Source organism: Colossoma macropomum, unplaced genomic scaffold (genome assembly GCF_904425465.1).
Source record: "Colossoma macropomum unplaced genomic scaffold, Colossoma_macropomum, whole genome shotgun sequence".
Lineage (NCBI taxonomy): Eukaryota > Metazoa > Chordata > Actinopteri > Characiformes > Serrasalmidae > Colossoma > Colossoma macropomum.
In genome coordinates, this window is record NW_023494790.1 from 13,098,120 (window position 1) to 13,122,565 (window position 24,446).

General features: G+C 40.0%; 1 protein-coding gene and 2 long non-coding RNA genes across 6 annotated transcripts in view; 1 reads left to right on the plus strand and 2 right to left on the minus strand.

Moving 5' to 3' along the window:
• Positions 1–5,791: 5,791 nt before the first annotated feature.
• Positions 5,792–8,720, minus strand: LOC118809170. Of its 3 annotated transcripts, XR_005007342.1 has the most exons (4): positions 8,675–8,720; positions 8,045–8,148; positions 7,428–7,530; positions 5,792–6,880 (listed from the first exon to the last, which is right to left on the minus strand). It is a non-coding gene; the product is annotated as an uncharacterized LOC118809170 (long non-coding RNA). The 3 variants fall into 3 exon arrangements; XR_005007341.1 differs by having other exon boundaries at positions 5,792–7,527; XR_005007340.1 differs by having other exon boundaries at positions 5,792–7,530.
• Positions 8,721–10,138: 1,418 nt separating this feature from the next.
• Positions 10,139–15,925, minus strand: LOC118809171. The gene is made up of 3 exons (XR_005007343.1): positions 15,866–15,925; positions 13,211–13,382; positions 10,139–12,113 (listed from the first exon to the last, which is right to left on the minus strand). It is a non-coding gene; the product is annotated as an uncharacterized LOC118809171 (long non-coding RNA).
• prkg1b (protein kinase cGMP-dependent 1b) overlaps positions 15,813–24,446 on the plus strand; it is a 165,958-nt gene continuing 157,324 nt past the window's right edge. Inside the window, exon 1 of one of the 2 annotated variants that reach the window (XM_036572204.1) lies at positions 15,813–16,197. In XM_036572204.1, coding sequence (XP_036428097.1) covers positions 15,932–16,197 — 266 coding nt within the window. In that variant the 5' untranslated portion in view covers positions 15,813–15,931. Of the gene's footprint in view, positions 16,198–22,011; positions 22,564–24,446 lie in introns of those variants that run through there. The other variant, XM_036572203.1, reaches the window with a different exon arrangement.

Sequence of the window (24,446 nt, forward strand, 5' to 3'; positions counted from 1 at the left end):
CATTTTGCAAAACTCACTTTTATGTTAATCACGATTTGCAGGTTTTATTGTCCAAACTACTGTTACGAGCACAAATATGGTTTAAATACTTCAAAAGTTTCAGTGCCAATATCATAATACAGGGGTAGCAAAACAATTTGGTATTATTTTTTGCGAAGAAATATCTGAACAGCTTTGTAATTAATGTGTTAAGTTATTACAAACTGAGAAAGAAAACATTTTGAAAAACTAGGTGCCTCCGATATGCTGACAAAAAGTGTATGTTGATGGAATTTTAAAAACTTAGGAAAACTTTCATTTGAAAAGAATGTCTATTTCTTACAGTGGTGTGAAATATATCCTTGCAGGAGGAAGCCCACAGCTATTTTAGCAGCTACCACAGTGTCACCTTCCTGTTGCAGGTGGTGTCTGACTGGCCCTCACAGTTGTGGAGATCCAGAACCAAGCATGAGAACCTAAGGTGGCATTTGCACCTTTGAGGAATGCGCCTTACAAAAGACACTGATAAGCCATAGCCCTGGATTTATATTGCATGTAATTCAATGAATGGCAATGACCTTCACTATTACCCTGTTTCATATCTGAGAGGAAATTCAGTGTTGTCTTTTATCTGATTCAGACTAAAGTTTATCTGAACTGACCTGGGCCTAAGACAGCATAACTTGACCGTTAGGTGAAGTGTCAGTGGTTGAGAAATGGACTCTGATTAGATGAAAGTCTTGACCTATTGGTGCATAACTGGAACATAGACTTGCATGACCTGCTAAGTGATACACTATATTCTTATTGTGGCGTTCAGATTCTGGTAATGACATCCAAAGACCAACTTGATTATAAAGATACTGTTTCAGAATCACTGGGAATCAAGTGTTTGTCAGGTGCACCTTCTTTTCCAGTAAAAATGACTGTGTCCTTATAAGTCCTTTCACTACAATGCAGGAGTCAACTCCTGGGTTGTAATTTGGGCTGCTTAATGCACAGTGAAAATGTCATGCAAATACTTGCATGTTGTGAGTTGCCTGCATATTCTGAGGTGAGTTCCATAATATAGAAGCAACTACATTAAAGGTGCCATAGAATGGAAAACTGTATTTACATTGGCCTAGTTAAATAAGGAGAGCTTGGTACATAGAAGTGACATACCGTACTCAAACAATGTTGTTACCTCCTTCAAATACAAATCCTGCATTTGCAAAAGAGGGCAGTAAAACAGACCAGTTCCAAAATCCTAGACTGTTATGTAACAGTCTCAGCTCATTAATATTTACACACGACAACGAAGCAACAACAAGAAAATGAGGGACTATGTGCAGACATGTACCATTCCAGCCACTTTTTACGCCCTTTACAAAGAACCAGCAACTTTCTTTCTGAAGGCCCAACCAACCAGTGTGCTTCTGTCTTCTGACTGAGATTTGTCCTTCTGCTGGTAAAAGTAGGCTCTGAGTTGAAACTTACATTAGCTTAGACTCTGTTAGTCACAAGCCTTGGCAAACCTTGTGCTTAATTGCCAGGCTTTTGTTTCTAGCAATATCTGAGCTCAGGACTAGCTTTCTCTCTAACCTATTTGTAACTAGCGAAGATACTTTCTCTGAGTACACAACAAAGCACAACAAAGCACTGCTCTGGATATGAGCGTCTGCTAAATGCTCTAAATGTAAAAGGTCAACAGGCTTGGGTGATGTTCACTCAAACGAGGCTGAAGTTGGCTTCCTATTCACCAGCTTCTTAATCGAATGTTTCATTCCACCTGAAATGCTACAGCTTGTACAGGCGCCAGATGTAAAGTGTGGCACCATTTAAGGTGGAATTCGTGAAACAAGCTGGCGAATAGGAAGCCACATCTTGCAAAAGATCCCTGACAACTTTAAATCAGAGTTGTTAGCTAGTTTGCTCTGCACATTTCACTGCAAACAGATTCTCAAACCTTGGACAATATCGAGCAGTTTCAACTTTATTAGCATCACAACCCCAACTGCAACCTGTAAGTAGCAGCCATGCTGTGTCCACTTTTTGACAGTTGAAGCTGGCTCACCTTAAATTTAAAGTTTCACAGTGAGCTAACAACTTTAATTGTTTTGGACCCGGATTTCTTTCTTTAATCCTGTTTTTTCTGTAAAGCTGCTTTGTGACAACACCTGTTGTAAAAAGCGCTATATAACTAAAATTTGCTTGCTTTGCTTGCTTGCCTAATGTACTTTGTGTTGTTGTCAATATCAAAAGCAAGTCGCTAATATAGGTAATGTTTGCTGCTAGCAAGTTCCAATTTAATTTGCATAGCTAACTAAATAGTATGACAACCTAGCTTATTTACATAGAGGTTCCTTTTATTTTAGTGCCTGTGACTATTTCGACATATTGCTTCCGTGTGAGCCATCATTGTGCCTCACTGTTACAAAGTAACACAGCTTCTATGTAGACATCAGAGAATAATTTAAGATACTGAATAAATGCATTCTATGGCACCTCTAATAACACACAAAGGCTATGTTCACATTACAAGCCTCATTGCTCAAATCAGATTTTTTGCTCAAATCCGATCTCTCTGACACGATGGTTCACACTCGTTTAGGTAAGTGATTCAAATCTGTCATTAATATGAATGAACCAGCATCCTGAAACGATCCTCATGCGCACATCCTACTCAGTAATGTCACGTGAATGAATCACGTGCATCATCAGCAAACAAACTAACGAGTAGAACGAGGCTTTGCTGCGGAGCTAATTAACTCTGATCAGTTCTCAGCTGTTCATTATTAGAGAGAGATGAAGGCGAAAAAGGTGAGATGTGTTGCTTTTTCCATGATGTACAGGCTTTAATTTCTGTTTGGCGCTGCTGTCATGGTAACGCTGAATGATGGCGCACGAGCAGTGGAAAAAAAGCACATGAATTCCAATCTGAGCGTCACATTAAGGTTGCATGGCCATGAATCAGATATGTATCCAATCTAGGACCACATATGAAAGTGGCTCAGGCTGGATTTGAAAAGATCAGATTTCCACACAGCCCTGAAAACATCAGATCTGCCTATAGAGTATGATTTGTATTGCGGGGTTGTAAGAAGACCGGAATTGACTGTCCTCAGGTTACGAGCAGGCGTATATGGATGAAGTAATTGTTTCGGGTATGGTAGGACGAGACCATGAAGTGCTTTATATGTTTTTAGGAGTACTTCAACAATCAGATGTGAATGGGCAATATATGAAGCCTACTGAGAATGGGAGTGATGTGTTCAGATTCCTTAATAGCTGCTGCATTTTAAACATGCTGTACTCATTACAGTAATCTTAACAAATAAAGAAAATTTGTTACTGTGCTTTTAAGATTGATATATGTAATCTACGTCAATGACCATTGCTCTGGTTGGCTGCCCTGTATTGTGCTTCATTCAAAAAGCAATCCGAGCTGAAACACTCCAAATGACTTTAGGGTAAATGGATGGGGCTAAACTGCTGTAGGCTGAAAATAGGTGGATATATGTAAATGTATTGGTTTTAGTGACACCACAAAAACCAATGAATTTCAAAATGAGCTGCTTTTTACAGCTTAGTTTTCACATTTGGATCGGGGGGGAGATGGTTTTGAAACTTTAAAAAATGTTTAAACAATAAATACCACTACAAGGGTCAATCCTGATGCAACTGTTCTATAGCAGAAGAAATTATATGAGGTCTTAAACACTTGCATCAAAAATTCTGTAACACTTTATTTGAAGTGGTCCTTTATAGATGAGTAATAAACTCTTAACAGATTATCAGTAACACATCAACAACATATAAGTGAAGCAGCAGTAGTGAAGCATCTGAATACATTGATGTAAATATCTTTTAGATGTACTGTTGAAACATTACTTACATTAAGTAGATTTATTGTTAATATGTTATTCCATTATGCGAAACCCAACCTTACCCAAAACCTAAACCCTAACTCTGGCCCTAATCCTAACCCTAACCTTAACCTCAACTCAGAACCTAATCCTAATCCTCATATGTTTCTGACCATACTGAGAGTCTGTTGAGTGTTTGTTTCATCTAAAAGAGCCACTCAAAATAAAGCGTCACCAAAAATTCTGACAGCTTTATGTTCCAACCTAAAGGAATTTTTCATCTTGTTACTTTTATCATAATGCCAAATGCAAGATTCATTTTGGACTATGTTGGGATTTCTGGGGAGTCACTCTGTCCATTCTGCCATCTCAGGCTACAAAAGAAACTCCAATGACCTTCCTTCCCAGGTTTCTGTTGCTGCAGTTTCAGGCAGCCAAGAATATTAATGTGTCAGAAAGGAGAACGCTAGGCTTTCATGCTGTGTTTATTGATTGGATGAGGCTCGATGATAAGGCAGCTTTTCCTCTCTCTCTCTGACTGACTGTCTCTGTATCTGTGCACTGCCCCATCCCCTCCCTATTCAGCACAACCACTGCTGCCACTGAATTGGACGTAAACATGTTTTTCTGAGCTTTACTTTATAAGCCAGGGACAAGAGCAAAATCCGATAAAAGTAATTTCATATTTCTGGGGAAATGGCATGAAAAATAATTCAAATAAAAAGACCGCAGCATCACTGGAAAGCACATTTGTATGAAAGATTTGTCCAGTAATTATTAACGTAATGTTTGGGTTCGACCACAGACAAGACTTTGGATCCTTTATTATGCTAATTCAACTGTGATTGCATTTGAAAGAGTCAGAGAAGAATAATATTTACATGCATTCAGTTGACAGTGAATAATTTAGGCTGTAACTCTTTACAGCAGGATTTTATGGGAACTCTTTTGTTTGACACAATGTTAGCCTAGACGTGACCGGCTGTGAAGGCACACAGCTGTCCATAACACACCTACTAAACACCAACTAAAAATTACATGCACATAAAATTACTTTATGGCATTTTGTCAAACAAAAATTCAAATGCACGTTCCTTCAAAGGGGCTGGACAGTACATTTGGAAACTAACAATGTTTAAGTAGCTTGTGGTCTTGCATAGCAGATGCCCTCCAACCAGGGGTTCGATTCCCAGGCAAGCATGTCACACTAAACCAATAAGAGCCCTTTGGCGAGACTCGTAATGCTACGTTTGTAATATGACTGAACTCAAAGTCACTCTAGATACAAGCATCTGCCAGATGTATAAGAATCATTCTATGGAAATGTCCATTTTTGTGTCCCTAGCATTTACAGATATATTACACTTGTTAGGGTTACAATTTATTTATATTTTTAAATAAAACAATAAGTTATTTTAACAATTACAACTTCTTGAACCTCAATTTAGTAATGTTGGTTTTTAAATCAATTATGTTGAATTCCAAGCACCACAGAAGAGCTCGTCCCCACAGTCATGTGTAAAGGGTGAGGTCATATTTTGAGGTAAAAAACATGTTTTTTCTGCAATTTTAACTGCAATAATTTATACATGACTATGAAATATATGATTTAAATGACATGAAGAAAACAAATGCCAGACAAATATTATAAAATATATAATGAAAGTTCCCAAAAGTCGTGTCTCTGGTGTTACTGCGTAACAAAAAATCTCTTATTTTGAAATAAAAATCACACTGATGACATCACCTGACTTCCTTTTACCTACTTTCTATAAATGTATGAAGAAAAGCAAATGGTGAGTCCACTGTGTCTTTTCAGTTATCAGAAATGTTTCTCATTTAGCTCATGATTTCACATGAACCTTTTAGTTGAAGTCACTGGTGTGACCTACTTTATTCTTAGGTAATTGTGAAAAAATACAATACAAATGGATTAAATTACATATTTTAGTGGATATTTCATGATTGACAACATGTGGTTTGATGCTCTGTAGCAGTCATTTTGTAAAATGCATATTTCATTAAAAATGTCTCCGGTGTTAACTTTCTTATGTGTAACACAAATGATGACCAGTAACACCAGTGACCCCTATGGACAGATACAAAAGTGTATGTTTCTGTAGAATGACCCATATATGTAAAGGTAGAACATAAAACCATTCTATCTGAAGAATTTAGGAAAATTTGGTTTTCAGGACATGAGCGCTTTGTCTGAAAAGGTTATTATTACATTATTATGTTATATTATTATGTTATTATTATAAGGCAAAATGACTGAGGTCTGTTATTGGACAGGCAAAATATTTCCTCAAAGGCTCCAATCCAAAAAAATGGAGCAAATCTTTTCACTGTGGTCTGACATCAAATGAAGATTAAAAGAACAATAAATAACAATCAGCAGACGATCGCTTTCACTTGGCTGCACCCTGCAATTTGTCATGTGATTCAGTGAGCATGTGCACTTTGAGGGCATGTTACGCGAAATCCAAGACAAAGTCAATTCTTCCTCACTCTCTCTCTCTCTCTGTTTGAGAAATTAGACAGTTATGCAAAATCTCCTGGCCGTCTGCCCTGGAGGACAGTTCCCCCCTCCTCAGCCTCTCTTTTCTCTTCCAAAGTAACAGGCGGCGGCTTATCCTTTCTGACAGTTTCTTACTGCCGTGTTGAAAATAGTACGATACAAGTGCCTTGACCTTTTCATCTGTGGGCTCCAAGAAAGGGAAAAGAAAGAGAGGGACTTAGACAGACAGAGAGATAGCAGGCGATAGAGAGAGAGGCAAGAGATATGGTTGGAGAGAGAGAGAGAGGAGGACTAATCTATACAAAAATCATTCACCGAAGAAAGGTCTGATAGGTTGGTTTACATTGTGTTGCAGAAAGTGCTTGAGGAGTTTAGGTTACCGGGCCCATCTGGCGCGATGCCCTTATGCAGTCTGTTTGCCATGTCAGGCAGGAATTTGTGCGGAAAAGCTGTTCCAGTCAAGTAGCCGTAACGTCACATGGGTTTACTTGAAGCAGACGGTGGAGGGCGGCAGTATCTATTTTTGTGGATCCTGTACAAAAAACAAAAAAGGTTTTTCATTACAAATCATATTATCAGCATAACAATTTGACTGAAAAGCAGCATCTTTGAATGTTTACATGAATTTTTAAATTTCTGACCGTGTGTGACGCCATAAGTTTGTGCAAAAGCCTCAGTAGATCAAATCCACCTGCGAGTTGTCTGAACATGTGATCCAATGGAGGGAAAATGACCTTTTGTACCAAGGCCATAACTTGGTCAGCCTGATTTTTAATGTAGCCGTATGAAGAAGAAAATCGAACTGGCTCTGATTAATTTCATCATTTTGAGCTCAATGTGAAAGACAACAATACCATACCTGTGCTTGTTTTCAAAACTTGAAACATTTTCAAAACTTGAAACATTTTTTTTGCCCATAAAATTTGGAAAAGTCCTTTTTACAAAACCCACATATGACAAAGAATATGATGAAATGACAGGAAGCTCAGCTATGGTAAAGAAATGATACTGATCTGCATGTCTATTTTTAACGCTGCACAATGTTTTATTCATCACATGACCTTTCCCCCTTCACTCACCTGCCAGATCCATCACTACTCAGTGTTCCGGAACCTCATCATTACTCTTGGAGCAGAGTAAACACACTGTGTCATCCTGATAGCAACGTACACTGAGAGACTGCTATGAAACAAAAGAGAATTAACTGCTGTAAAACAATAAATGAATTATTCAACTCAAAGCAAGTAAAAGGTAGTGATTCTGGCGATGGTGAGATTACGAATCTCTTCATAGTAACAAACTAGTTATTAAGTTTGCAGATGATACTACTGTCCTGGGCTTGATCCACAACAACAATAACTCCACAAATCGTCAGCTGGTCTGTAACCTGACTGCATATGGGGAAGACAATGACCTGGCTGATTCTGGACTTCAGGAGGAAAGTCCCCCACTCCATCCTATTTTCATCAAGGGTACGGAAGTGGAGCATACCAACTCCTGGATCTACACATTTCAAACTGCCTGAACTGGTACACAATAAACACAGCCATCATCAAAAGTGTAACACCATCTATATTTCTTTTGTCACCTGAAAAAGTCAGTGAGGAAACAGTCTCTGACAATATTCTACTGTCGTTACCAGACGTATAACAGTATGGTTTGGAAATGCTGCCCAGAAGATAAAAGAAAAAATTACCGGCACAGCTCTTTCCTTCATTCAGTCTCTAGCCACCCATCGCTACCACAGGAGGGCACGTGCCATCATCAGAGACTCTCATCTTCTGGGCAGCATTTGTTCACCTGGAAGGATACCAAATACAGCCTTTAGAGTCAACGACCCGAAAGTCTTGTTACTCGCAGAAGCTGCTTCACCAACAATTTTTACCCCAATGCACTAAGATTGGTGGCAAAGGACACACAGGCAGTGATAGCATATTCCATCACCCACTCTCACACACACATACTCACTTCCTTTACTCTCGAACTCTAAACATACCATGCTTGTGATTTTTGGCTGTCAGTTGCACTGCACTTTCACACACACACACACAGTTTCTAAACCGCTTATCCTTCTGGGTGACAAGGGGGTCCTGGAGCCTATCCCAGTGGTCATTGGGCGGAAGGCAGAAAACACCCTGGACAGCCAGTCCATCGCAGAGCAGACAGACAGACATACACTGATCAGGGATAACATTATGACCTCCTTGTTTCTACGCTCATTGTCCATTTTATTAGCTCTACTTACTATATAGGTGCACTTTGTAGTTCTACACTTACAGACTCTAGTCCATCTGTTTCTCTGCATACTTTGTTAGCCCCCTCTTACCCTGTTCTTCAGTGGTCAGGTCCCCCATGGACCCTCACAGAGCAGGTACTATTTGGGTGGTGGATCATTCTCAGCACTGCAGTAACACTGACGTGGTGGTGGTGTGTTACTGTGTGTTGCGTGGGTCTGAGTGGATCAGACACAACAGTGCTGCTGGAGTTTTTAAACACCTCAGTGAATAGTCCACCAATGAAAAATATCCAGCCAACAGCGTAGGAGTATCTAATCTACAAGGTGGACTGACAAGGTAGGAGTATCTAATAGAGTGGACAGTGAGTGGACACAGTGTTGTTGACCTCTAAAGAACAGGGTAAAAGGGGGCTAACAAAGTATGCAGAGAAACAGATGGACTACAGTCTGTAATTGTAGAACTACAATGTGCACCTTTATAGTAAGTGGAGCTGATAAAATAGACAATGAGTGTAGAAACAAGGAGGTGGTCATAATGTTATGCCTGATTGGTGTATACATCCAAACACACATTCACACCTAGGGGCAATTTAGTGTGTGTGTGTGTGTGTGTGTGTGTGTGTGTGTGTGTGTGTGTGTGTGTATATAAATGATCTCTTGCTTCATTGGAGAATATATATGAGATAAAACACAGTCCAAATTCTCTCAGTTATCCATCGTTATGAGAAAGACCAGGGAAAACAGCAGTGCTGTATGACAAAAAGGTTGTTGAGCTGCACAAATCAGGAAATGGCTACAAGAAAAAAGCTAAACAGCTGAGAATTCCCCTTTTTTATTATCAGAGCAATAATTAAGAAGCTTAAAACAACTGGAAATATTAAGAATCTGCTGAGAAGAGGACGTATGTCTATACAGACCCCACGCACAGTGAGGAGGATGATTGGAGTGAACAAAGTATCTCAGGATCACAGATGGGGAATTACAGATATTAGTTAGATCTTGGGATCACAACATCTCCCAAACTACAATCAAACACCACCTATATAACCACAAGTTATTTGAAAAGGAGGGGGCTGCCAGAAGAAAGCCTCTGCTGTCAAGGACCAACAAATTCAAGCGCCTACAGTTTGAAAACACTACTGGAACTTTGAGTGGGACCATGTTCTATGGTCAGACGAGAGAGAGGTTAGAGGTTTTTAGAGGCAACAAATAGAGGTTTTTGGCAACAAACCTGTGAAAACCTGTGAGATGAGCTGAAGAGGAGAGTCCACAGTGCGAACCTTGCAATCTGAAGGATCTGGAGAGGTTCTGCGTGGAGGCATGGTCTCATATCTTGTGTCATGTGTTCTCTAGTCTCATTAAGCATTATAGGAGAAGACTCAGAGCTGTTATCCTTGCAAAGGGAGCCTACACAAAGTATTAAATGAAGGAGTACCAATAATTGTGGCAGACAGAGACTTGAGAAAAATATTTATTTCTAAATTTCTAAAAAGGTTAGATTTTTGTTAATATTTTGAATGGAAGATCAAAAGGATAAGCAATAAAGAATGTTTTTACAGCCTGTTGTTTATCCATCATGTAGTTCAGATATCATCTTATTAATAGCGTTTTTTTTGAATTGCTGTGCAAAATATGGACTGTGCCCATGTTTGAAATTTCTGATATCAAGAAATTGTGGATTACAAGCTAGCATGGCGTGTCATATGCTAAGTCAGCATTTGATAAGTCTGCTGTTGTGATCAACATGTGACCACATTTGAAAAGAATAAAAAATCTGTAGTCCAACAAATGTAGTTTTTAGGTAATTAATTAATTCATTTATTATGTTTTTTTTTTCTAGTGTTGTTCCCAATTTCTGTGTGATCAATTTCATCTGCTAGCTAGGTCTCCCTCTTATCACAGAATGATACCAGGCTGGAAAGGGACGTCTGCTGAGTGAAGTGACGTCAGCCACTGCATCTTTTCAAACTGATCTTAACGTAACATTACTGGACAGGAGAACATTGGAACCATGGTATGTCTGGTCACAATACTGATGACTGGCGCTGCCTATAAAAAATGTGTCCCGCCGTTCATGATGTAATGTACACTGCCAGCAGCTTCCTATATCTGGGACTGAACTGGAAGAACTCCTGGGAGAAGTAGTCAGGCATGTGGGAAATACTAAATGTGGGGCACGGAAACGAGACAGGCGTTGAAAATGCAAGCTTGATCCCCTGGTAATTACAGCAAGTGCAGAAGTAATGTGTGACACTAGGGAGAGAACAAAGTGAGAAAGAGAGAGAGAACGAGAGAGAGTATCCCTAAAAATAAACATCTTCTCATCACCTGAGTGTCTTTGAAAGCCTGTAAATAATGAGACAATGGAGACATCAGCGTTCAAATACTAGGGATGCACTGATGCACAATTTACTGTGCCAGTAACGATAACCAATAATAACCAATAATGTTTGCACTTCAAAACAAGTTCACACTGCAATCCATATATGAAGTGCAGTGAGGCTGATCCTATCCATAACTACAGGTTGAGTAGCCTCTTATTCAATATTTGTGGCACCTTTCTCTAATACCTCCTTTCAGCACAGCAGGCAATGTGGTGGTAAAGCTACATGAAAGCCTGCTAAATACTTTTTTGATTGTTTTTGAAGCTACACCATGTAAGCCTTTGGGGATGTGAAGTCCTCTCTGGTGGAAATGTCTAATTGCATGCAAGTGTGATAAACAATGTTTTACTGTCAACATTATTGATAACGTCAATTAGCTGTTGCAGACCTAGATTGCACATACAGGGAATTTGTCTGAGTAGCTCTGTATAAACAGTAGACAACAGAAATTTCACACTTGCTCACCTGTGAAAAACTAGAGTGTACAAAGTATTTGTGTATAATGCAGAGAACAGCAGCTGAGTAGGAGACAGTAATATTGAATAAAATAATATAAGAAAGTACAAAATTAGTGTGTCAAATAACACAAGTGATGTGCATTAATTGTTCATGAGTCTAATGGCACAAGGAAGGAAATTCTTCCAGAGCCTACCTGAAGGAGTCTGTGTGCGATGGGTCAGAAATAATTTTCTCTGCATGCCTCTAGTTCGGGAGGTGTGCAGTTTAAGCTGGGTACATTAATAACAAAGTTCTCAGACCTAATGATGCACTGCAGTTTGTAAATGTGATGTTTGGTGGCTGCGCTGCACCATATTGCGACTGAGGTGTTGACAGACTATGTGGCCACTGTGTAGAACTGAATCAGCTCTTAAATGTCTTCAACTGGCACAGGAAGTATCTTCTGCTGGACTTTCTTAGCAATTGAGTTAATTTGATACCCCACTTCAGGTCCCTGATGACTATAGTTCCTAGGAACAGCCATCACAGTCTTGACTGGCAGGGATGTGGGGCTCCTTCTGAAATCCAGTGTCCTCTCCACTGTTTTGAGTCGGTTCAGCTTTAAGTTGTTCTGATTTCACCAGGAGGACCAGCTGTTCAATCGACCGTCTATAAGCAGACTCATCCCCATCTCACTGTAGTGTCACCTGCAAATTTCAGGATTTTGACAGAGGGGTCAATGGAGATGCGGTCATTAGTAAACAGTGAAAAGTGCAGTCCTTGGCGAGGAGCAAGTACTGAATTTATTTTACAGAAATTTGTTCTTTTGACTACACATGCTTCAGTGTCTGAAATAACCTACAAATAGGGTGCTAACTTATCTATTGTAATTACCGACTGTAATTTTCCCATTCATCAACTTACAATATATTGGCCATAAATTGTGAACCCCTTATAAATACTGCATAATATCCTTAAACACAAGAATTTCTAAAAGGGTTATATAATATTTCTTCTCTGTCTCTTACTTTCTGCCTCTGGCCCATTCTTTTTCTCTGTCTGCACTGTATGCCAACAACCATGTAAGCAAATGACTCACTATTCATACATTCATATTATTGTCTCATAGCTCTAGAGCTTTCCACAAAAATAACCACCCCCCCCAACACACACACATACAGCTCATCCTTTCAACAGCATCGGACGAGCTAATGACCACCCTCTTTCCTCCATGTTCATCTAGATAGCTTTTGCTGGGCAAGCGCATGAGATAAACATTTATCGATTTTGCAACATCCTGTCTTCGCATTAGAGACACTCTACGGTTTCGACGGGAGAAATTGTATGCATTACAGGAAGGCCGGTGACTAATGTCTGCCAGAGCTCCAGTGAAAGCTGAGCCCCCCCCCCGGAGAGCGCCGGATGGTGTGCGTGCACACGCACACACACTTTCATTAGATGTGAGAGACAAGCCACACTCAATTTTTGTGAATTGCAGCATGTCTCCATATGAATCAAAGCAGGCCGGACTGAATTGGAGTTAAGGTGATCTGCCTAATCGGATGCAGTCATCTGATGAGATAAGGTCACATCTCCAATAGAGCTTGGTGATAATCTGGTATCAACATTTTATTTATCCTACTTTTTTTTTTAAACACAATCTCATATGGAAAAGAAATACATGTAAACTGTATTTATCAAATACAGTTGAAAATGTAGGAAAATGGCCAAAAAATGTTTTTCGCTTAATGTACTTTAGTGTTTGGAATACATTTTTGAATGAAAAACAATGTCTTTGACTTACATGCTCATGCATTGCACGACCCCACCGCCTCAGTCCTCAAATCCCATTGCAATGCTGCTGAGGTCGAATCCGTGCCGCTAGGCATGAGGTGAGGCCCAGGAGGCATTGCAGGTATTCAACTGCGGGGCTCATGCTGTCCTCATCCTACCTCTCATCGGCGCCTGGCACTGTTCTGGTAGCAAGTAGCATGCATCAGTTTCAGCATAGGTTCATTTAGGCTCACTGACACCTTAATGGCACAAATTTTGAGCATAAATACTCAAATCTGAGCAAGTAAACCTGTGTATTTGTGTGTGGACCTGTTAATATAAGGTACTTTTCCTCCATGTTCACTTGAAGCTACTTTTGGCCTAGTAAGAAGGCGTAATGTCTACACACTTCTGACTCCTTGAAAGCTCACTGACACAAGTTTAGAGAATAAAGACTCAAATCCAGAGCGGATAAACCTGTTTTTTTGTGTGAAGCTGTTAGCTTAAACTACTTTTAATTTATAGCCTTGTAACACCGGAGAATGTAAGCTTAGAGAAAAGGCTAAACCACCAGCAATTCTCACTCACTGACACTGCGCTGAGGCAAGTTCAGAGGATAAAGACCCAAATCTGAGGGAACAAAACAGAGTAACTGGTCCTGAAGTGACAGAAAGACAAAATACGTTTGTGCTCGCCCTCATTTCAGTCTGTTCGGTCTGTAACAGACAGAAAGGGTGTGCAGGGTTAATGTGGGAATGGGCAGGGCAGATGCAATTTGCACAGTCATGCATGTTCATAGATCTTCCCATTCTTAATGAGTGTTGAGGTTTAGTGACGCTCATCTGTTTATAGCAATAATAATATAACAATAATACATAAAAATTTTACAATTCATTGTTATAGTAACAAATTTAACTGCAGTTAGTTTAACTGCAGCTGCATAGGCTACTCTGATTTGAAAAGTATGTAGCGAGTGGTTTAACTCATACAGGCTACAGTCAATGAGGCTATAAGATGTCTGTCTGTTACTGAGGCATTTGTAAATGCAGCACCAGCAGCTCCAGCAGCTCACACCAGAATGCCCGAAATAGTAATTAAAGGTTTGCTTTTTCTACCCAATTTTTGTTTTTCTTCTTAATTATTGTGTATTGAGGTATTTTTCTAAAGTATTTATTGAAATAATTTTCTCCATATTGCACAGCTCCAGCAGTAGCAGCACTTATTCATCACTCATTTACTGGTTGCTGGCTGTACAAAAACAGTTATTAATGGTATTTCCATTTCCTCATAGTTTTGTCTCATTTTTAACAATGTATTTTGCTGAAATATTTGTTGAAATAATCTTTTGAAATAATTCTTTTATCACACACCTCTAATCTCTATTGCTAACATCATACATCACACAGAAATGGCGTGATGACAAAGTCAACAGGTAACAGACGTCCTGGGTGTTATGCCCCCAAGCCTTGGGCTTCACGTTGCTCTGTATTTGGGCAGTCTGATGGAACAAGGAGGGGGGAAGGTTTTTCCATATTCCAGACCAGTGGCTTTGTAAAGATTAACCGTAGTTACTGTTGGATGGCCATCAGGCATTCATATGAGCCCTCAGTATTCACAGTATGAAATATATTTATGTTCAATTAGTAAAAAATTGCAGTTTATTGAGAAACATAATAACCTAATCGTTGCGGGCTACCAGAAAATACACAGCACGGCAAAATGATATGATAATCAGACCGGCACTTTTTCTCGTCTGCCTGAAAAATTACAATCGTGTGTTGTGACAGACATTGGCGATGAGGTTATAATAACGAGCTGCTACATCATCTTGGGTTGAGCTGCGTGATTCAGACACTTTAAAATATCCCATCTACGGAACTGTCAGAATGTAGTGGCTGTTCCATAACACACAGAATGAGATGGGATTTGCTTCAATGACTTTCCTGTGTATAAAACAATTATCTATGGGTCATGAAGGTTTTTAAGGTTACCCAAGAGGTGTTTATGTCTCTCTTTGGAATGTTCTTGTGTGTAAGCTTGGCAGGCTCTGAGAAGAGCCTTCCATTGATTGCTTTAGATAGGAAGTATCCATGCTAGCATTTCCCAGTCCTGGTCTTGCAGTCAGTCAACCCTGCACAGTTTAGCGTTTTCCAGGCTCTGTCACCAATTTTAACCATATTAAAGGTCTGAAAACATTATCAATGAGCCGATGAGTTGAATGAGGAGGAGTGAAAACACTAAACTGTGCAAGGCTGGACTAATCCAGTAGAAGCACTGTGAAGCACTCGTCTATACCATCAGTCTCAGCATGGTCTTCAAGTGCTGGGTCGAGTTACATGGAACTACGTCACCAATCATAATCATATGGTAATGTAGGCTATTTCAGGAGGGCAGCCTGGGCTCAGAAAGACAGCTTTTGGAGTAGTTTTTCTCCCCTGGACAGTTTATTCAGCCTTCCCCTGTGCGGCTGATTGCTGACTTGCTTGCTTGTGAGTGACCCACGTCCCTCTTGTGGGAGAGAGAGAGGGAAAGAGAGAGAGAGAGGGGGGTTTGACTAGCCGGCTTCTGAATGAAACACGAGCATTAGCTAGTCTAAAGGAGGGATGAGCACTATCAGTGTCCACTAACTAAACCCGACCACATTTTCGACGAAAATTATACAACAAGCCAAAGAATCGCTAGTTACCGTGCAGAAATTCGCGTCCCCTTTTCTTCGTGGGAGAGCGAGGGTCTAAAGTTCTCTCCAAAAAAAATGAGCGCTTTGGAAGAAGACCTCGCCAAGATTCTCCTGCTGAAGGAGGAGAGGATCCGAGAGATGGAGATGAGGCTTGCCGAAAAGGAGGACGAGATAGCCGAGCTGAAGAGAAAGCTGCACAAGTGCCAGTCGGTGCTGCCCAGCGCTTCCATGATGGGACCCAGGACGAGGAGGGCTCAGGGCATTTCAGCGGAGCCTCAGCCCTTCACCTCCTTCCACCAGCTGACCAGCGAGGCGCTTCGGAAACACGCCAAGTCTGTCAGGCAAGTCCAAGCTGCTCCACATTCTTCTGTACCTGAGCGCGTGTGTAATTTCTGCTCCTGAGTTTATATTTTGATGTTTTGTAGCCTAGCAAGCCTTAGCCTGGCGCTTGGCCTGAGGTGAAGTGCACTACACACCGTATAACTAGCGTAACTCTAACGGTTATCTCCTCAATTTCAACTACAAATTGGTGATGAAATTTTGGTTTCAGTCAGAAACTGGAACATTCTAGTTGAATCCAGCTGAAATCAACATAAACCGTTTAGTAAACATTTCGTCCCTCTGCGCTGGAAGTTGCTTCACTCGACCAATTACAGTGGAGCAATGACAGGTGCTAGTGTAGAACTACTTAGACCGGACCGGTCATTTTCAAAGTAAAGCAGGGATTTGGTCTTAAATTAGACCATGTATGACAGACAAACGTGTATTTTTTTTAAAGATAGACATTTTATCTGTGGGTTGAGAACGACAGGCGAATGCCTAGCACGTATTTTCAATTAATGTGTCTGAAAGCAGCATGTAACTCTAACCTGCATTAAACTGCCGGCTACTTGACACCGCCGTGAAGGGATGGGCAATATGACAGTATTTGTTATGGTATCGTGATAAATTACGTCACAATACACTTTTTGAGCATATCGTGCTTGAAGAACGTTGACCAAATGCACGTTTCATTAAAAAGAGAGCGTAATTGGTCCGTTTTGGATTTAGTGCAGCACAACGTGTGAAACGTTGACGTAAGGTTAACGTCATATTAAAAGTTTTTTGATAGTATTTTAAATGTGGCACTGCTGGGGCATTCTGTCTGTTCCAGCTTATGAAATTTCGGAAAACTAACTGTTGTGTTGTTGTGAACATGTCTTCAAGTATTGTGATATTGTATATTTGCCTTCCCATCAATTATTGTTTACATATTGTCAGTCCATCTAGAAGATAAATAAGTTGAATAATTAGATTAATGATCCCATTTACAGTGTCCTTTTCTACTTTTCTGATACCAAAGGTATTGAGTAGTAACAAGTGCCTTAAGTCAACTGATTGCAGTCCACCATTGATTCAACTGATACAAGTTTTTACTTAAATAAAAAGGAAATGCTCGAAAGGAACAAATGCGCACAGATTACAGATGGATGCTCTTTTAGATCTGAAAGCAGTCTTTGTCCACTGCTGCCCTTTTCTGCTACCCCGCTCGCGCACGCACACACACACACACACACACACCCTTTTCCTGGATCCTAACCTTGCTGAATATTTGATGTCAGCTGATAAATATTTAATGTCGGAGGAACTTGCTACCGTATTTAGGGTGCAATCAGACGTGAAAATGTTGAGCCTTTACAGTAGCATTATAATGAACTTGGGCTTTCAGTTAATAAATGCCTTTATTAACTCATCTTGGAGCTTCTTCCATCCTGTCTTATGTATGTAGTTTAATTGTCTATCAAAGACAGGACTATTAAAGAGTTTGTTGGTCCTGTTTTCTGTTATCTGTCGGTGTTCATGTCAGATGATATGAGAGAATTTTGGTATTTCTCCCACTAGATGTCACCAAAATACTGTAATCCAAGATGTTGCGGAGTCAGTTGTGAAGGCTGTACAAAAACCACAGTGTACTTCACAAACAAACACAACAAACAGACTTCCATTTGATACTACACTGACATTTAGTACAGAGCCATGGAGGGGTGTATGGGATCCCTAGTGCTCTCACAGTGGCCACTATGTTCCTTAAAGGTTTTAAATGATCAAGCTTTTCGACGTGGTTGGTTTTAGCAGAGTTTGTGCTCGTTTGGGTCTTGTTCTAGCTATGGTTTCATTTCCCCCCAAAATGTAATGTACTGAAAATATACTGTACTCTTGCTGTTGGGACAAAACCTTGTATCTCCATTTTTGTCCCATTTTGTCTGGTATCTCCAGTTTTCATTTTTTGACTTCATTTGAAAAGGTCAGTTGCCCTTTATGATGTGTCAAAATGTCATGATGAACGCACCAACAGAAATGGTCCAAAATTACTTGGAATTTTTAAAAATGTATTTATTCCCATTAAAAGTTAAGAACATTTTTCCTTGTCCTGTAAAGTTAACTTTTTGGAGATATGAAGTTTTGTTTCAGTAGCAGTGATATATTACATGGTCTGTTTAAAACATTTTTCAATATGTTCTCTGTCTGCAGCATCTGATTCACAACACACTTATAATAAAAGCCAAAGGGCAGGTGCTGAGGCAGGTTTCTGTTGGCTTCTGATTTAATTGTGTTTTGCATGAACAACAGCTGTAGTAACTGAATGTATGATACAGATGAAGCAGATAGAGACTAGGAGACTAGGTTGAAGGTAGCTGGAGAATTCCTTTAAGTTTTGGACTATATTGCCAACATATTGCAATATAATGACATGTTGCAATAGAGATCTTGGCTTTTATCTCATTGTACATTCACTCTGGGTCTCTCTTGCCCAGAAATTGCTTATATGCCTACTTAAGTGGCATTGGTTTAGGGAAAACTGTCAGTATAAGCAGTCCCATTTTACAAGTAAACAGATCCTAGTCAGTGAAGAAAAGAGGTTGTGTTTGAATACACAACCCTGCGCTTTTGACAGACTCTGCCTCCCACTCTTGGCCCTGCATGTTCCAATTTAGATCTCCCTATATAATCAACAAGCTCCTTGAAAAGCACTTGAGCATGGAAAGTGTGTTATCTTGCTTGGACAGATAAAAGGCTCTTGGGCTGCCCATGGCCTGCGCCCCCGCGTGGCTCACACACCGCCGGCCCTCCCTGCATTAGCATCACATCTCTCACACACTCGGCTCGTCGAGACACTTTGATGTGCGCGTGTGTCTTGTAAGTCTTCAGCGAGGATAGCAGAGCCGCTTAATTGGGCCTGTTCTCCATGATGAATGATACAGATTCAAATTTGCCTCTAGTGGAGCTGTGATGGAAATGAGATAAAGGAGACTGTCTAGATACTGAAAATGAAAAAAATGGATTAAGAAGATAAAAAATGGTTTCTTAAGGCCTAGATAAATCAATATAATACATTCATATTTAGTATTAGATTTAATTGTTTTCAATGCAATCCCTATCATCTGCAGTTACTCGTCATAGTCTTGTGTGACCTCAAGAGGGAGCCTGTGGACCTTTTTTCAGAGTCTGTGTGGCAATTTGAAGTCGTCCACTAAATGTTGCCACTTTTTACAGCACTATGCATTTAAGGAGTTTGGCCAAAAAAAAATATTTCCCCAAACTGACCCTTACACACAAGGTGTTTGATCAGCCAAGACATGTTTGCTTCTGTTTTGCACTGCAGCTATGAGGCTAATGCTCCAAATGAACCATATCGCTGTTGTCGGAAGAAAACCTCTCCAAAATGGTAACTTTACAGGAGAAGGAAAAAAATACTTTGCTTTTAATGTAAGTCAATGGAACCAGACTTTTTTCCAAGTCATTTTGGGCTGTTTCTTATGGTCCATTATTCATGAAATTTACACACAATGTAAAGAACAACATGCATTTTCAAATTATGTCAAGAACTGAAAAAAAATTTGGTTTTCTTACGACAGCAGCGATATGCTATACATTTATGATATACATCAGTTAGCATATGTACACAAGATGCTCATCAAACACATGCCTCAAACCACATTGAGAAGTTTCAAGTAGATTTGCTAATTTGTTTTTATTTTTTTTTATATGTCATATAGTCAGAGACCACATGAGCAATCCTATTAGTAAATTCTTAACAGCTCAGTGTGGTTTATAGCTACATTAGCTTTGTAGCTTCAGCACACAGAGAAACTACTTTATTAAGTGTATCTCTGCTGTATGTTCTAGAAGTCTTTTTTATCGGCTATATGTTGGAGGAGGTAACTGAACTGTAGGTCATGCCAACTTCAGTTTGTGACATTTTAAGCAACCCTAACCAGAAAATGATGTGTCCAACCGCATTGATGTACCACAGTGTAGGCTGTAGTCATAGTTATTTGAAATACATTTGTTAGGGTTAAAGGTGAGGTTTTGTAGTCCATAGCATCCTTGATCCATGTTAGAGACCATTTGGCCTGCCATGTGCTGAAAGGCACTTTTGTGTTCTTGGTCTTATTTGGTCCTTATTAGACAAAGTATAACCACATTAATCTTATGCCACCTGTCTAGTAATGTTATGGCAAATTATGCATAATGCAGGACTTTAGTACCCCTGTATTTAGAGGGGTGGAGTAAAGAACATCGGTGGGATATTAAATGTGGGGTTTGTGTCAATCAGGTGTCAATCAGGTGTTAAAAACGCTACCATTCCATGGCCGCTTTAGTATTTGTAAAAAGTTTGAGGTGCGCTTATTGATGTTTATTGAACACTGAAGGCCTCTCTTTGGCAGTACAACCCCTGTGAAAGGCTGTGGGCAGATATTTAAGTCCAAATGCAAGTGAGTGCAATGATTCTGCTCATCTATGATGAGAACTAAAAGCAGCATCATTTGTTATACCAGATGTAGCTTTGAATAATTGAAGAGCCGCTAATGCCATAGATTCTCTAACATACTGTAGCATCAGTCAGATAATAATCTGCACTATATTCCTGACAGACTCTAACTTATAGTGGATATTTAATTACATTTGGCTGGAATGTTATACCTCTAATACATTGTAGTAACAGAATGTACTTATAATACAATTCAGCCAGCTTGCTAAAGGGCAACGCCAATGATTTTTCAAAATTTCTGCATGATTCAATGGTTGAGTTGTAAATAAAGTAATCTAGATTGGTTTGATTTGAAATGGTGCACTGTATAGAAACTTACTGACTGAATATCTTTACACTGGTGGTAATCAGAACCTGGGGTTATCATATCTACTAAATATAGCCATTGTATTTAATATCCACAATGACTAGTGAACTTATTCATGCCTTGTGAGTTTTTTATGGAATGTAGATACTGATAAAATAGGGGTATACAGATATTGTGTTTATACTATGTTGCCTCATAACACCATGCATGTACCTCTCTGCCATGATTGGATTCAAACTATCATAAAGCAACATCATCATGCAGCAAATTTGTAACCATTGCATTTGATAGCTGCGTGAAGTAGATTTTAGAGTTGTTTTACCTCCACTGTGAACAGTTCTTTCTCTAGAATGTTTTTTCTAGAATGGAGTATTTCACATAAAACCAATCTGATTGACTTTGTTTACATCTTAATGAATTCATTTTGCAAAAAATTCTAAAAAACTTGAAATTCACCTTTAACTATTGGAAATGATTTTCCTGGAAGAGATTTATCCAAAGCCTTTCTTATCTGATGTTTATTCCTCCACTACTTTCATCCCCCCATTTTGTTCTTTCACTCTCCCTCCAGACGTTATTACTGAATTTATTACTGACGTACACTGAAGTACATTACTAAAGCCCCCCAGAACCTGTAATATATTACTAAATCCCCCCAGAACCTGTAATATATGTAATATATAATATATGTAATATATGAGATGTATTAGACAAAGGTCTAATGTACAATATATTTTTTCTTTGAATATATATGTACATTAAGATGAACATTTATTCCCATAACACGTAACGATGGGATTTTCCTCGTGTCAGCTGTTGCGAAGGGAATTTTAACAGGTGTTCCTGACGGTTTACGTTTTTTTCCGCCTGTTTTCCGCAAAGCCCCGCCCTCCTGCTCCAGGATTGGCATGCTAGAACGGCGTTTTGCGCGTAAGCATGAACTCCTGGCCAATCCGAACGCAAGCAGGGCGGGGCTTGTCAGAAGCCAGGCGGGAAAAAAAAGAATAAACCCACCGCGCTTGAGATTTCCAACTTGTTACTCCGCTGCAGAGGCGAAGTGCCTCGGCATGTTCGTGCCAGCGGTGCCGCTCTGTGAGAAACTTGGCTCTTCCACCGCGATGCGCGAGCAGTTGTGGAGCACTCGGGGCCTTTTTTGCTTTTTGTTTGTTCTCGCGCGTTCCTCATCCTGTCGCCTTGAAGCGGGTCACGCTTTATAAGAGCTGTTCTAGCGCCGTTTCTGTGATAACGAAAACGTAAAGTTCAGCGTAAAGTGGGAGCTATGGGCACTTTACGTGACCTCCAGTACGCGCTGCAGGAGAAAATCGAGGAGCTGAGGCAGAGAGACGCGCTCATCGATGAGTTGGAGCTGGAACTGGACCAGAAGGACGAGCTCATCCAGAAGCTCCAGAATGAGCTGGACAAATACCGCTCTGTGATCCGGCCGGCAACTCAACAGGTCCACAAGCCAACCAGCGCGCTCCAGGAGCAGCAGAGGACCAAAAGGCAGGCCATTTCAGCCGAGCCAACAGCCCTGGACATCCAGGACCTCAGTCACGTTACGCTGCCGTTCTACCCAAAGAGCCCAGAGTAGGTCTCTTCAGTGTTCTGGTCGTGTGTGTATTTTCTACGTTGGCGTTTAGGCTTGTTTTGTGTTCATGCTGCTAACTGCATAGTAAGACCTTATATATACAATTTATTCACCTCTCCCTAAAAATAGTTGCTCACACCTTAGTGGTTCAATAAACTGACATTAAACTTAAGCCCTGTAGAGCCCATGTATGAATACACACTTTAGTCTCTCAAACATAATTTACATGCTAGTTTGGTAGTAGAGAATAGTAAGTCTTAACGTTAATAGCTGTGTAATAAAGGGTTAAACTGGAGTTTTAAGAGAGCGGCGTTGCACAAGAGTTAGAGTGAAACATTCCTTTGCGTATCACTGACCCAGTAGCTGGTCTCTGGGACATTATTTGGACAATAATGACATGTATGGTCCACAGCTCTGTAAGGGGCAGCCACTTGAGTACAGATACCGCCAAGCATAATTTTCCAACTTGTTGCTTCTGCCTATCCATGCTGAGAGCTACAAGCAACACAATTGTACCAGAGAGCCAAATGCAGCTTATAATTGATCTAATGTCATTGATTCTATATGATGCTGTAGAATCACTTAGGTGATAATCAGTATATTATACAAATTATACCTTAAAGTAGGTGCAGTGCAGCCAATCAGTGGATGTCAAAATGCTTTTAATGGAAAAAATACCTGACATATAAAAATGAGGCAAAAATCGAACAGTACAGGCAGTTGGAAGGAAGCCGTTTTACCCTTTAGCGTTTAAGCTATTATCCCAAGCCTTTCTCATCTCCTGTCCGTTCATTCCTCGGCCTTCTTCATATCCTCATCCTTCTCTCTCTTGCTCTTTTTCCCCTTTGTGCATGTGAGCCTTTTTCCAGCTCCCTGCGTCTGCTTGACCTAGACATTTATTTCCATCAAAGACTGGATGTTGGCCAAAGGCATTATGCTTTTTGCCTCCGTGTTCTTTTGCATTTCATTCATTCAGTTAATCGTGAACACAGACAGTAGTCTGGAAAGCAGATGTTAATGTGGGCTAATTTGACTTGGATCCCACTTGACATGAGGTCGCCTTGTTGCAGCGTAAACCACACAGTTAGGGGAATGGTCTCTTGATTGTAATTAGTGACGGACATACAAAAAGCAAATCTTGTAATTAAGTGAAAGCAAAGATACCCCTTGTAAAATAATATTTGAGGAAATCCCTTTCTGTTAGAGTACAAAAGTACTTGCTGTTAAATGTACTTCAGTTTCAAAAGTAAAAGTAACTTCTATTACAGTTAATATGTGATATTATTTTGATGCACAATTTCTATGAAGACTTTTGTGGCAGCAGACGTTTAAAATAAGTGAACTTTTCTGATTATTAAAACAGACAGAATCAGAAACATCAGTGGTACAGAACCCTGACATGCACCAGTCTGACATCTTCTTGACACTAAAGCTAAAGCTGTAGCTGTACAGCTATAACTAGGATTCTAGCTTCTGTATTAGTGCCACCAATCAACCAGTTTACTCTTTGCTAAGCCGTGCTGCCTTGGTCATTGTCACTACGTCTGACAAGCTGTTGAATGTGCCATATCAGCAACAAAGTTTTCGGTGGTAAAGGACTATTTAGCCCATTGTATTTGGATCAACACATCCAAAATTTCCAAAAGGAGTAGAAAAAAGGTCTCCAGTGTGCATCTAAGGCTTCCTACAGTACAGCATAATCTTTCGGAAGCCTTATAGCGCTCACAGGATTGAGGCTTAAACATATAGATACCAGTCAAATAAGGGAGTTGTGATCTATAGAGTTGGCCTGGAATTAAAAGAGCAGCACTGTTCATGTTGAATCTGTGTCCTACACCTCTCATCTTTTGTCTTCAGGTTTGGGAATGGATGAAAATTTACC